Source organism: Engraulis encrasicolus, chromosome 1, assembly GCF_034702125.1.
Source record: "Engraulis encrasicolus isolate BLACKSEA-1 chromosome 1, IST_EnEncr_1.0, whole genome shotgun sequence".
In the NCBI taxonomy this organism is placed as follows: domain Eukaryota; kingdom Metazoa; phylum Chordata; class Actinopteri; order Clupeiformes; family Engraulidae; genus Engraulis; species Engraulis encrasicolus.
The window spans coordinates 56,764,077-56,779,076 of NC_085857.1; the positions used below are offsets into that span (position 1 = coordinate 56,764,077).

At 45.1% G+C, this 15,000-nt stretch overlaps 1 protein-coding gene across 1 annotated transcript in view; it reads left to right on the plus strand.

Annotated features, from left to right (window-relative positions):
- The window catches only part of mad1l1 (mitotic arrest deficient 1 like 1), a 61,525-nt gene that overhangs the window by 14,683 nt on the left and 31,842 nt on the right, over positions 1-15,000 (plus strand). The window contains exons 11-15 of the mRNA XM_063206818.1: positions 994-1,080; positions 10,421-10,565; positions 10,950-11,090; positions 13,343-13,399; positions 13,603-13,694. Coding sequence (XP_063062888.1) covers positions 994-1,080; positions 10,421-10,565; positions 10,950-11,090; positions 13,343-13,399; positions 13,603-13,694 — 522 coding nt within the window. The remainder of the gene's footprint in view (positions 1-993; positions 1,081-10,420; positions 10,566-10,949; positions 11,091-13,342; positions 13,400-13,602; positions 13,695-15,000) is intronic.

Here is a 15,000-nt window from a genome sequence, read left to right on the forward strand (position 1 = left end):
GCGTGCGTGTTTTTGTATGAGGAAGTGTGTGTGTGTGTGCAGGTTTTCCCCCAGCACTTTATTGCTAAGGCGGCCACCCTGATAAAGATTTCATGCTGTGAAGAAAATTTCTAAAGTTGCTTAGCCAAAAAATATACTCTTAATGTCCCACCACCTTAACTAACAAAACTTCTGCGGAAAGCGCTGGTGCGTGTGTGCATGCCTGTACGTGCCTGTGTGTGTGTGTGTCTGTCTGTCTGTCTGTCTGTGTGTCTGTCTGTCTGTCTGTCTGTCTGTCTGTCATTTATTGTGCGTGCGTGTCTGCATGTGTGTGTATGAGAGAGCCAGAGAGAGATTGTGTGTGTGTGTGTGTTTGTGTGCGCGCGCGCGCCTCATTTCATTTTAATGATCATTGACTTTTGTATAATAATTGTTAATCACATTACTGCTCTCATTCACCCGCTCATAAACATTACAGACACACACACACACACACACACACACACACACACACACACACACACACACACACACACACACACACACACACACACACACACACACACACACACACACACTCACAGACACACACACTCGCTTTCTCTGTCTCGCCCTCTGATATTTTACTCATAAACACCCTGATATTGTGATACAGGCTAATGAATGTACACACACACACACACACACACACACACACACACACACACACACACACACACACACACACACACACACACACACACACACACACACACACACACACACACACACACACACACACACACACACACACACACACACACCATCTCTCCCATGAAAATATTGAAAGCCATAAAGGAGTATCAACATCTCACATTATATTCTTGGATTTTCTCAATTTTTTTGTGTGTGTGTTTGTGTATTGTTCTCCTGCGTGTGTTTTTGTATGAGTAGTATGAGTGTGTAGTCCATGTGAGTTGTGTTTTTCTTATTAATTGTGTGTGTGTGTGTGTGTGCGTGCGTGCGTGCGTGCAGGAAACCAGAGGATCTCTCCAGAGAAGTGATCGACATTCAACAGAGAGAGATCAACTTGAAGCAGCAGAACTACACACTGACCAGCAGGTAAACACACACACACACACACACACACACACACACACACACACACACACACACACACACACACACACACACACACACACACACAAACGCACAAACGTTGGTTTCAAACGGCACTAAAATAGATCAAGCGACATCATATTTAGAGACTACAATGTTGATTTCTCGTGTCAGTTTTAATATACAAATCCACGGCCATGGATCTGACTGCAACTGGCAGAGGTCAAGGTGCAGATGGTTGCTCACTGACTGCCCATATTGATTGGAAGGAAAGAAGAACTGCACTCTATTGGCCAACAGTATAATTACAACAGATTAAATGTCATCGTTTTTTAAAAATCTGGTTAATATTATTTTATTTTTTCCTGTTAGACTTCATTTGCACTGACTGCCAGGCGGTGCTTTCGGCACTGAATGATCCATCATGCAGGTCGAATGTTGATACCAAAGAAGTCACCAGTGCCCCTTTTCCACTGCCGGTGTTAAGAAATTCTCTGCATTTATACAGGTATTATTGAAAATATAAAATGTGATAAAAGTATAACCTGTAGGCCTAGTTAGGACTTTTGATTTCTGTGTTTCTAGTTAAACTCTGTTTGATTAAACCCTGTGTGAACTCTGTCCCTGTCCCTGTGTGAGCTCTTGCTGTGATGTATGTGACATCTGTAGGAGGAGATAGGCTATCCCCCCCACAGTTACCACTTCTCTGAACTATTGTTTTGTCTGTTTCTCCTTTTTGTCAGCTGAACTCTGACCTTATTTGGTTCTGTTTCTCCTTTTTGTCAGCTGAACTATGACCTTATTTGGTTAAGCTAAAGATTTTTTTTGTTTGTTTTTTTTTTTTGCCGGATTTCTAGTAGGCCTACAGGTCAAAACAGCGCGACTTGGCTGACACTTTTTGCTTTACGATTGGGTACGACACAGCTCAATCAAAGAGCAAAAAGTGACGGCAGAGTTGTGCTGAGTCAAGCTGTAGGCCTACCACAAAAAAACGGCATTTGAAAAGAGGCGCTGGTGACCTGGTCATCCGAAAGTCATAGAACTGTGGTTACATACATAACCTTTATTTTATCTATGGGCCAATCTAAGTGTTGGAATGAAGACCATTTTTTAAGTAAGCAGATCGGGTGGCCGCCATGTTTGTTTTCAGGTTCACCGTTGTGAGGGAGCTGGCACACTGCATTCTGGGTAGTTGGCAACAGTAAAGGGGGATTCATACTTGTCGTGACTGGCGCTACTCTCCTTCATACTTCACTCGCGACCTCACTCGCGACCTCACTCGCGCCGTCACGTGACCCAAAATGACGTCACACGCCGTGTCGTGAGCTGCCGTGGCGCGACGTCGTGCACCCCAGATATTTTGTAACTTGTCGTGCGCCACCAGCGACCATACAGGTAGGCAGACAAAGCAGGAGTTGCGAAGAGAGGCTACAACTACTGTAGGCTACTACAGAATGGATCATGCATCATTTTGAGGATAATAAAATGTCCTAGAGAGTTATTTTATCTTCTCTCTTAAATGTTGTTCAGTGAAACAATTGTTTACTTTGTTCAGAAGCACGTTGTGTTCGGCGATATATTTAAAAATTCTGCCGCCAGAACAATGCTCTCACATGGTATTGGAATGATCTGGCAATGTAGGCTTGTAGTGAAGGGGAGTAGAGTTGCCCAGCTGGGACTCGAACCCAGACCTTCTGGAGTAGTAAACTGGGGCTCTGACCGCTACACCAAAGAGCCAGGCTCGTTGGCATGTTAGTCAGAACACACCCACAACCCTAGTGATGGTCACTCCATCACACTGCCTTCCCCTTCGGGAAGCGCACCCGTGCGCTTCACACACTCATGGTGTCCCTCACGCAACTGCCCATCATGCTTCTCCCATCCAGTGTGCCCTGTCATCAATGCTTCACCCATCACTGGGGTCCCTCACACCAGGGTCACCAATCCTGGGGGTCCCTCACATGGAATTACGGCTCACACACAATGGGTACGCTTCCGATGGCCTCACGGTACCATCCCACTTCTGACACCATTTGTAGCGAAGGGGAGTAGAGTTGCCCAGCTGGGACTCGAACCCAGACCTTCTGGGGTAGTAAACCGGGGCTCTGACCGCTACACCAAAGAACCAGGCTCGTTGGCATGTTAGTCAGAACACACCCACAACCCTAGTGATGGTCACTCCATCACAAGGCTACAACAAAAAATATATGTTTCAATGTGGTAAGTCACAAGTCAGACGTTCAGTAGCCCTACAGCAGCCGTGTTTGGCTTTCTATTATACATCCGTAGAACTCACGCTGCTTATACATCCGTAGAACTCACGCTGCGAGTTGCGAAAGATACTGCCGTTTCTCTCATGAACAGCAGAGGGCACTTCCGACAATGCGAGCGAAAGCCTTCTGAAGTATGAATAGTCTGTCGCAAGTGATGACGTCATTAATGGTTCTCGCGCCACACGCGACAAAATGCGCACGTGAAGTATGCAGAGCCCTTTAGTCAGTCAGCATCCGATGTTGCCTTCAAATATCTCCGTTACGCCCACAAATTTAGGCAACAGCTAAAGGAGGAAATAAACTTTTTTGTTTTGTTTGAAATGACACTTTATGACTCCATGTCCAGTTAGCTAACTGAAAAGACGGCATATGCTGTTTCGAACGCATCCGCACACACACACACGCACACACGCACACACACACACATGTCTATAGTGTATGCGTCATTGAGAGTGATGGCTTTTGTACTTGGCAAGGTCAAACCTGAAAGACTATTTCATCACTCTCTGTCACACACACACACACACACACACACACACACACACACACACACACACACACACACACACACACACACACACACACACACACAGACTCGCATGTATGCACGCACACAGCAGCACAGCTGAACAGACACACACCCGAACACACACTCACGTCCACATCTATCTACATTCACACTGACACTGCAACATGCACACACACACACACACACACACACCTAGATATACACAGATTCACACACACACACACACACACGTGTACACCCACTCTAGCACACATACACCTAATATACATTCTGACACACTGACACACACCCACACACACACACACACACACACCTTCTCTGGCAGTGAAGGTTGTTGAAGGATAATCTGGTGTCTTTATTCAGCAAATTTAGTCTTCATTGGGGTCAGCAACGGCAGTCAATACACGCACACGGGCGCACACACGCACGCACACTGTCCTCGCTCTCGCTCCCTCTCTTACGCACCCACACTCTCTCTCTCTCTCTCTTTCTCTCTTTCTCTTTCTCTTTCTCTTTCTCTCTTTCTCTTTCTCTCTCTCTCACTCTCTCACTCACTCACTCACTCACTCACTCACTCACTCACTCACTCACTCACTCACTCACTCACTCACACACTCACACACACACACACACACACACACACACACACACACACACACACACACACACACACACACACACACACACACACACACACACACGGTCTTCATTTGGGGTCAGCAACTTCAGTCAATACCTGACCTGCCTGTCCTCTCTCTGCACACTCACAGGCACTCTCTCCCTCTCTCACTCTCCCTTTCCCCCCTCTCTCTCCTTTTCCCTCTCTCTCCCTTTCCCTCTCTCTCCCTTCCCTTCCCCCTCCCTCTCTCCCTTTCCCCCCTCTTTCTCCCTCTCCATCCCTCTCTCTCTTAATCCCTCTCTCACACTCCCTCCCTCACTCACACATACACTAGATCTTTTCAGGCACTTCTTTTTAGATGCGTCCTAGCACCTCTATAAGGGGTATATCTGTCTGTCCGTCCGTCCGTCCCAACTGACAAGCATTCTTTAAATCGGCCAAAACACGATCTTCGCCGCCATCGGACGCATCTTTGTCTGCCTGTCGGACTTGTTCTCTTACACACACACACACACACACACACACACACACACACACACACACACACACACACACACACACACACACACACACACCTCTCTTCATCCTCTTACAGTTGTGCTCATATGTTTACATACCACAGCAGAATATACGCTTTCTCTGCGATTTCTCACGAAATATGACGGATTACACAAAACCTTTTTTTTCACTCATTCAGGGTGTATGCAGGGTTTTAAAAAGTATTAAAAGGTGATAAATTAAAAAGTCAAAATTTAATGGCCTTAAAAGTTGTAAATTTGTTCAAAAGGTATTATTTTTTGAAAAACAAGGTATTATTTTTTTAGTTGTACCATTTTGGCAAAAAGAAAAGATTATTTCTGTATCTGAGGGCAGTGTTAGGGCAGTCATGGGTACGCGGTTAGGGCGTCAGGATGCCAACCTGCCAGGTTGGTGAGGGGAGTCATTAACCAGTGCTCTCCCCCATCCTCCTCCATGACTGAGGTACCCTGAGCATGGTACTGTCCCGCCGTACTGCTCCGTTTCGGGCGTTTTTTTGCAAAAAAACGAAAGTGTAATGTAATGTTAAGGAGGTAAAAATTACAAAAGATGTCTTGTTAATACTCGCATCGGAGTGTCGTGATGGTTGTAAAAAAAATCTATAGGTAGTGAAAAAGGGTATTAAATGGTAGTAAATTTGACTTCAAGATTGGTGTATATACCCTGCATTGCTAGTGACTGACTTAAGATATTTATTAGCAATATTCTGTGTTTACTCTTTCAAAAGCATGATCACAACCCAAACTACCCAAATGTCCCTGTTCAAAAGTTTACATACCCTAGTTTCTGATGCTGAATATGGCCCTGCTTAACATCAAGGACCGCTCTAAATTGTTTGTGGTAGTTGTGGATAAGGCTCTTAATGTTCTCAGATGACAAAACAGCACATTCTTCCTGGCAGAATGGTTGTTACCTATAATATCTTTGGGTGTCTTGCTGGAACCTCACATTTGAGGTTTCCCCTGAGTGGCTCAATGATGTTGAGATCAGGAGAGTGAGATGGTCGCTCAAAAACCTTCATTTTATTCTTTCTGAAGCTAATGATGGGTTGATTTGGCTTTCTGTGTCGAAATATTGTCATGTTGGCACTGTTGGAATTTCAATTCAGAAATGCAATATGGGGAGTTTGGTTGGAATCAAGCCAATGGGCAAGGGAATCATTGCATTGCAATGATCATTGCAAGGGAAATTGTTCAGGAGGCGTAGGACAACCAAAAAAATAACTTCAGGTGAAATGTAGGACAACATGAAAAAATGTTTTAAACTGTACAGGAAAGAGGCACTTGAGGAAAGATGGGCTGTTGGGGGTTGCCAGGAGAAAGCCATTACTACAAAAATGCGAACATGTTATTTTGCATATGATACACCAAATAGCATAGTGAGAAGCATCAGAATGCATCTGACAAAGTCATTTGGAAAAATTAGATCAATATGGAACTTCTTTCAGCCACTATTAACAGTACCATTTGGAGAACAGTCAACGGAGCCTATGATGAAAGTTACACCATCCCTTCTGTGAAACATGGTTATGGACCACTGATGTCATGGGGACATTTGAGTTACAAATGCACTACACTTTTGGTCCATACCTTCAGAATGATGAATACATTGCCCCGTGAAAAATACTGGAGGAAACTTGACACTCATCAGCCTTGAATCTGCACATGGTTCATTGTTGGACATGCCAACATGACAATATTTCAGCACAGAAAGCCAAATCAACCCGTCATTAGCTTCAGAAAGAATAAAATTAAGTTTTTGTGCGACCGTCTCACTCTTCTGATCTCAACATCATTGAGCCACTCAGGGGAAACCTCAAATGTGAGGTTCCAGCAAGACACCCAAAGGTATTATAGGAAACAACCATTCTGCCAGGAAGAATGTGCTGTTTTGTCATCTGAGAACATTAAGAGCCTTATCCACAACTACCACAAACAATTTAGAGCGGCCCCTGATGCTAAACAGGGCAATATTCAGCATCAGAAACTAGGGTATGTAAACTTTTGAACAGGGTCATTTGGGTAGTTTGGGTTGTGATCATGCTTTTGAAAGAGTAAACACAGAATACTGCTAATAAATATCTTAAGCCAGTCACTAGCAATGAGTGAAAAAAAAAGGTTTTGTGTAATCCTTCATATTTTGAGAGAAATCGCCAAGAAAGCGGATATTCTGCTGGGGTATGTAAACATATGAGCACCACTGTATCTCTCTCTTCATCTATCTCTCTCGCTCTCCTTTCTTTTTGTCTCTCTCTCTCACTCTGTTGTTCTTTGTTCTGTCCTCTCCTACCTCCACATTTGTCCTCTATCCTCTTCTCTATCTCCCTCTTCCTACCGTTCTCTCTCTTCCCTCCTACACCCATTCTTTTCTCAGTGCAAGGCAGAGCCGGCGGGCCCATAACGCTCACTACGCTCTCTGCGTAGGGCCTCGCGTTGCCCATGACGTCACTTACGTTGAGGTAAAAAATTTTTTTAAAAAATAGGCTAATTTAAAAAACGACGAACTTATTATTGATTCCGTCACCCAGGGTGCGATTTGCCGGGGGGGATGGGGGGGATTATCCCCCCTTCTGGTTTTTATCTTTGCTGGAAAAATACCCTCGCGAATAGGCCTATCAAAATAAACTAACAAAAATGTTGACATGACAGGCAACTTGTGACCCTTTTCTGCAGTCTACATTGCACTCACTTTCAAAATTGCCCGACGTGGTGGAAGCTTTGATGTTTACGAGGTCCCGGACTCAACAGCAAATATGCAACAAAGTTGCATTATGTACGGGAATTAGTAACATATCGCTAATGCAAACGACCTGTGAAAATGAAACGCCAAAGTAGCAGTTAGTCCTTTTTTGATAGACCATCAAATAGGAAACAACCTACCCAACTACTTGGCTAATGCCTACAAACAGGCGCTCAAAAGGGGCGCATTGCATTGCATTGCGCAGCGTCAGTGGGGGAGCTAACAAAGGAAATGTTTAAGACATTTGGTTTGAAATAGGCTACTTTGCTTCCAACTCCCGACTGTTCTTGAGTGGCTATGCAAAAAGACGCACCGACAGTAGGCAGATGTTGCGAGAGGCGCCCTGTCCTGATCACTTTCCTCGGGGTTTGTTAGACCGCAGAGGAGGTGCGCGTTGCGCCCTCTCGCTAATTGATGAGGTGCCTATTGGATGCAGAATGCAAATGGCAAAAAGCAGGTGCTCTAGGAAGAGAGGTGCTTTAAAATGGAGCAGAAAAGTTACTGAAATTGTTTAAGCATTTCTGTCTGCACATTAGGCTATGAAAATCGTAAATCTAGGCTACTGTCAAGGCAGACGGAATGGGTGGAGTAGCGCCTGAACATGCAATGAATTTGTATGACCCGACTAAAAGTTTGTAGAAAGTTGCAACGCATGAGGACGACACGTTGAAAGCCCCCTCTGCCTACACTCGGTGGCTATTTCTAGGGTTAGTGCGCTTAGGATTGTGAGTGACTGAAGTGTCTTTGGCACACGAAATGTAGGCTACAGAATTTTCCCTTCGCGATTTCAGTGTAACATTTTTTTGCGCAAGAGATGTCCAACTGCATTAGGCTGAAAAAAAAAACCTCTCAATGAAGACGCATTGTCTTAGTGTCCGTGTCCGTGTTGGGAAAAAAATACACTGCCACGTTGTTTTTGACTGAATTAAGTGTTATTCATTTGATATCATCCAATATTGAGCTGTTAGTCGTGTGAACTTCATTTTGTGATGTCACGTTTCATGAAAAAAAAACATCCCCCCCTCTGGTTTTTTGACAAATCGCACCCTGCAGTCACCTATCTAGGCCTACGCGGGTCACCCCTTCTTCTGTGGTTAATTTCGGATGGAACAGGAGTGAGAATCTTGAGTGAGAATCTCACAACAATGCCCAGTTCCTGCCCATGTCAGTCAGTGCGCAACTACAAGCGTTCCTTGCGTTACCGCGGGAACTTAAGTCCGCCTGTGTAAACGAATCAACAGGAAGAATCAAGAAAATTATGTCTTGCTGTCAATGTCTTACTGCTGTTTCGAAAGCTGTAGTAGCTGCCTAGTTGAGAAACATCAGCTGACTTCTAGCCGACGAAACGTGAGTGCAATCGAATCAACGGAGAAGAGTATGAGATAGGAAGGGGTGCCGTGTGTGTGTGTGTGCGTGTGCTTGCGCCCGCCCGCCCGGGGGAGAGGAGAGGAAAGGTACTGGTCGGGCGTCTGTGTGTTAAGATGTGTGCGGGATTGACGCTGAGATTATGATCTGTCTATCTCCCGAATATTTTATTGAATAATTTACTCAGTAGCCTAGTCCTCCATCAAGTCGGTTACTCTAATCAGCTCGCCAAAACAATGAAAGTCTTGTGTGGGTATCGTGCACCAGCCCCGCTTGCAGAGGGAGATGGAGAGTGATCAACAAACTTTTAACAGCGAAATACGACGCAATATGCTAAACTCCGCTTGGAACGTTAACTTTGTGAGGAGAAATGCAACCTGTTCATTTTACTCCTGCTGGCGAGAGAAAACTTTGGCGAGGGCGCGCAATGTATTACCTTCCTCACCTACTTTAAGTAGGTTACTTTCACATTACCACCACGTCTTGCATGTGCAAGCCTTATGTCTTTAGATGTGCAAGCCTGGCCTCCAATATCTAATTTAGGATACTCTTAGGCAACACCTGTGCTAATAATTAAAGGAAATGTATTTTGTTGGCATCCAGTCTAGTTTGTGTCATTTCTAAATTAATGGGAACCTTTATGGATAGACAATGGTTTTTTTTCAAATTCTTTAGATTAGGCCTAAGGACTTGTATGCCACATTGTGAAACTCCCATGGTACCAACGCCATTTTTTATGTTTAACCTTTGTGGGTAATAATTTAATATAATAATAATAATTTCATTCATGTATATCCATGTGTGAGTCAGTTTATCAGTCCGGAAGTGTAATCTGGCCCTAAGGTCTGGAAAAACTCTAGCTAGTGTGGGAAGAAATGCGCCTATGGCTGGCCAAATGGGGGGGGGGGGTGTCTGGATGACATGTTTTATATAGTTAGGGGGGCCCCTTGGCATATTTTTGCTTAGGGTCCCACAGAGGTCAGAACCGGCTCTGGTGCAAGGTGAAGGCACAATGTGTCTGAATTTCTCGTACACCTCTGTCTCTCTGTCTCTCTCTCTCTCTCTCTCTCTCTCTCTCTCTCTGTCTGTCTGTCTGTCTGTCTGTCTGTCTGTCTGTCTGTCTCTCTCTCTCTCTCAACTGGGATTAGCCATATTTGGAGCAGAATGTTCCAATGATCAGTTTGGTTCTTGGTTCTTGTGTTTTTAAGATTTTGGATTGAAATGAACGCAAGTTAAGTGTGTTTGCATGTGTGTGTTCACTAATTCTGTGTGTGCGTGTAGTGTGCGTGCGGCAGAGCGTTCGCGTGCAGAGCTGCGTGGTGAGCTGATGGCTGTTAAGACCAAATCTCTGGAGGAGCACAAGAAGAGGGAGACGCAAGACGCTCTGGTCAGAAGACTGCAGAAGAGAGTCCTGCTACTGACCAAGGTACACGCACACACACGCACGCACGCACGCACACACACACACACACACACACACACACACACACACACACACACACACACTCAAAGAGAAAAACTCAAGATGCCCAAATCACCGTCATTGGATGGCCTATGCTTTGAGCACAGAAAGTGTGTGTGTGTGTGTGTGTGTGCGTGTGTGCGTGCGTGCGTGCGTGCGTGCGTGCGTGCGTGCGTGCGTGCGTGCGTGCGTGCGAGGTGCGTGCGTGCGAGGTGCGTGCGTGCGTGTCGATTATTCATCACATTTGGTTCCTATCGATATTAACTTGTAATGTGGAATCAAATAAAGTACATAAAATGTGTGTGTGTGTGTGTGTGTGTGTGTCTACATCTGTGTGTGTGTCTACAGGAGCGTGATGGAATGAGGGCTATTCTGGAGTCCTATGATAGTGAGTTGGCCAGCTCTGAATACTCACCCCAACTCACACGCAGACTGAAGGAAGCAGAGGAGTTACTACAGAGGGTACAGGCTCACAGCACAGACATGGAGGTAAGAAATACACTACACTACCCAGTGTGCACCACTACACTATACTACACTACACTATCCAGCATGCACCACTACACTACACGACACTACAGAGGAGTTACTACAGAGGGCACAGGCTCACAGCACTGATATGGAGGTAAGAAATGCACTACACTACCCAGTAGGGGTGTAATGGTGTACGAAAATCACCTCGGTTTTGGGGTCACGGTTCGGTACAGTATATTTAAACTGCAACTTTGGGTTGGAGATTTCATCAATTTAAGAAATAGTACTTTTCACAAGGTCTCACAAAGAACAAGCCTCTACACCTGTTTTTTTCCTGCATTCTCTCTCAGCATTCTGCATGAGCTGCATGTAGTGGCAACATGTAAAGTAAAAACATGAACAGAGTAGCATGTCATTCTACCCTTCGGTACAGCACTCTTCGGTTTGGTACAGGTCTGTTCGGTTCGGTACAAATACAATACAGTGTACATTTAGAGGCCTACTACCCAGCATGCACCACTACACACTACGCTACACTACAACTGATTGACCAAATATTCACTGACGTCTGTGTAGACCAGGGTTCACGTTAGCCGGCTGTGGCTGGACATTGGCCGTTTTGCATCATGAATGACCGGCAAAATATGTGACCGGCCAAAATGTCCGGCAAAAAATGACTAAAATTATTCAGTAAATAATATTAGCTCATTTTAAATACTGAATGCTACACAAAACACCAGTGATATGAAACTGAACAAAGACGAAAATAGTTATGAATAGCCTATGTAAATGAACGTGTCATAAACAGCACGCAATAGTGTTGCTTGCGCTCTCGTCCCCCACGGCGTTCTCCCCAATCAATCACTTGACTCACGCTAGCTGATTTCGAGGAACAATTCAGGTTTTTTTTGTATTTTATCAGTAGCCTAAACACAAAGGGCATTGCGCTTGCAAAACCGTTTCATGCCCAGTTGCCAAGTCAAGCCTGGGACCCAATGCGATGGCAGCATCGCATCGAATCACTTTCACTTTTACCTCTGCTGAAAAATGGTGGTGGATCTCCATGTAGGCTAGGCCACAGTCGAGGGTCAAATTAAACATTTCAGAGAACGATATGCTCATGAGAAGTCCCAGTAAAAGTGCATGCAAGGCTTTATCACTTTTTTCATCACCGGCCAAAATGGCTAGTGGATGTATCTCACACGGCCACATATATAGAGCGTCGTACGGAACGTGTCAATTCCCTTTAGAGCGCAGGGACACAACGCAATACAGTTCAAATTTCAGTAGCGTTGTTACCGTTGCTGCACAACCATTACAGGCATCACATCGTAACCAATTTGAGTAGGGAAATCCTCTTCTGGTTTGCTGATAAAACATAATGTTTTCAGTCGATAACTTGGCTAGATATGCCTATGCGCGCAGCACGTTGGCTGGCTGTTTTTTTTTCTTCTTTCAGTTCGTTCGAGCTCTCGGGTATGTGAAAGAGAGTGCGCGTTTGCTCCCCGTGCATACAAGCAGCTGGCTCTTTAACACCAGCCAACTGGCCCAATGCTAGTGAAGAAAAGACCAATTTACTAGCCACTTTGACCAATTAGGGAGTGTGTGTTTGGCTATATGAGGGAAGGTCCATTAGATAGTCTAAATGTCCGGTATTCTGCAATGCAGCCGGCCACTTGTCCGGCCAGTAAGAATTCTAGCGTTAACACTGGTGTAGACTCTTTGTCCCACAACCCCGACAACAGAGATAAGCAACTGCAGGAATTGTGCGGATGGTTGCCATGGGTTTGATCCCATGACACTTTGAGACCATGCCACACAAGCATTGCATTGCTATCCATCAACGAACGCAGTCGTTGTGGAACGTCAAATGATCTACTATGTGAATGTCACATCAACCATACCATCAGCAATGCATTCTGGAAATGTTGCATGATGGTTAGAAATCGTGTTCAACCAGACCAAGAGAATGTTCTACAGGCCTAATGAGTTATTGGATGACTTTTCAGTTAAGATTGACTTGACTGACTGGGTGTTTTGACTTGAAAATTGAGAAAATAAATGAGCTTGCTGAAACCTGTTGGGGCATCACTTGTGCTCTGCATAAAACATAGGTTCTCCAATAGGGATATACCGATACTGGATATTTATGTATCTTTCATTTTACTCAATATCCTCTATGTCTCGTCTCTCTCTCTCTCTTTCCCTCTTCCTTGCTCTCTCTTATTTTCTCTCTCACCCCCCCTCTCTCTCTTTCTCTATTTCAGGGGCAGGTATCAAAGGCTCAGGAAGAGGCTGCCTCTTATAAACTGCAAGCCCAAACTGTAAGCACGCACGTACACGCACCACACACACAAACACGCGCACACATTCACATCATGCTGTTGCAGGGCATACAAGACTGACACGATACAGCAATGCACACAACACAAACAACTTCGAATTCGATTAAAGCTGCGTAATCTTAATGACACCAACTGTGTGTGCGTGTGTGCCTTTGCATATGCGTTTTTGTGTGTGTGTTAAGGCTGAGATGGAGCTAGACGTATTGAAAAAGCAGCAGGCCTCAGCTCCAGAGAAGGACTCCAAGGCAACCAGCGAGGAACTGCAGGCACTCAGGTGCGGAGGGCGTGGGTGGGTGTGTGTGCGTGTGTGTGCGCGTGTTTGTGTGTGTGGGAAAATATCATACACTCAATGCTAATGAAGACGGACGCCTTTTTTGAATGGTCAGGCCTCCAGGCGAAAGAAACCAAATGTGCCGCCTTTTTCGAACGGAGGAGTGGTGGTAACAGATGGTACCGGGCGAAATCGGACCAGCCACCACAGTTCAAAATAGGGGACAAACCAATTAGATTGTATGAAAGGAAGGAAACATACATGTACCTTGGACACCGTTTTAATGTAGCAGGGGAGTGGGATGAACAAGTGCGAGACATTATTTCTGAATAATGTAATGAACTTGTAATGAAATTAGAGGCCATTAGACAGATCGCCCTTGCGAAAGTACATCTTTTCGCAAATTCCCCACATTCCCCCGTAACGTCCTGAGGGAACTGAACAACACAACTGTGGCGACAGTAAGGAGGTGATTTGGCCTGAATAGCCACACCACTCGTGACTTCATCCACCATTCTGCGCGTGAGGGTGGACTATGGGTACCAGACATTGAATGGACCTATATCGCGACTAGGCTGGCCCACTTAGTTCGAATGCTAAACAACGACGATCAAACCGTTCGAGAAATGGCCCGTGCATCGCTGTATCTCGATATGAAAAAGCGCAAAGTCCCCCAAGCCAAGGAAACAGAACCCAGTTTCCTTGGTTTTAGGAAGAAACCCAATGGAAAGCTGGATTTAAGAGCAGTCGGGTTTGGAGTTAGGTCGGATTGGCCAGACCTCAACGACTTGTGTAACTGGAGCGGAGTCAATTTACACTGGTCTCAGTCAGGACTGGTAGATGAGAACACTATTATTAGGAGTGCAACAATCACCGTCTGCGCAACATTTGTGGAGGACGGAGAGCGCGCATTCCATCCAGCATGCAATTGCGCGTCTCTGCTGTCAATCAAACACCAGCAACGCAAAACACGCTGGACTGGGCTCAAAATGCAGGGAGAAGAAGGTGCTGTGTATATCCTTGAGACTTTTACCTATTATTGATCACTGTGGTGCCACTTATCTAGTTCATGCCTGAGTATCTTTGCAACTGATAAATTTGTGTCTATGGAAACTCAATTTTGAATTGTGGGCACAAATAAAGAAGTAAATTGTGTATATTGTAGAAGCAGCAAGTGTGTACACCAAAAGCGATGTACGCTACAGGAGTGACAGAAGTCATTATTTCTCTATGGAGGGTCATCGGTCTCTCTCGGGTAATCTGCGTAGTCGATGATGGCATGGAATGATGAGGAGACGTGGGGACCATG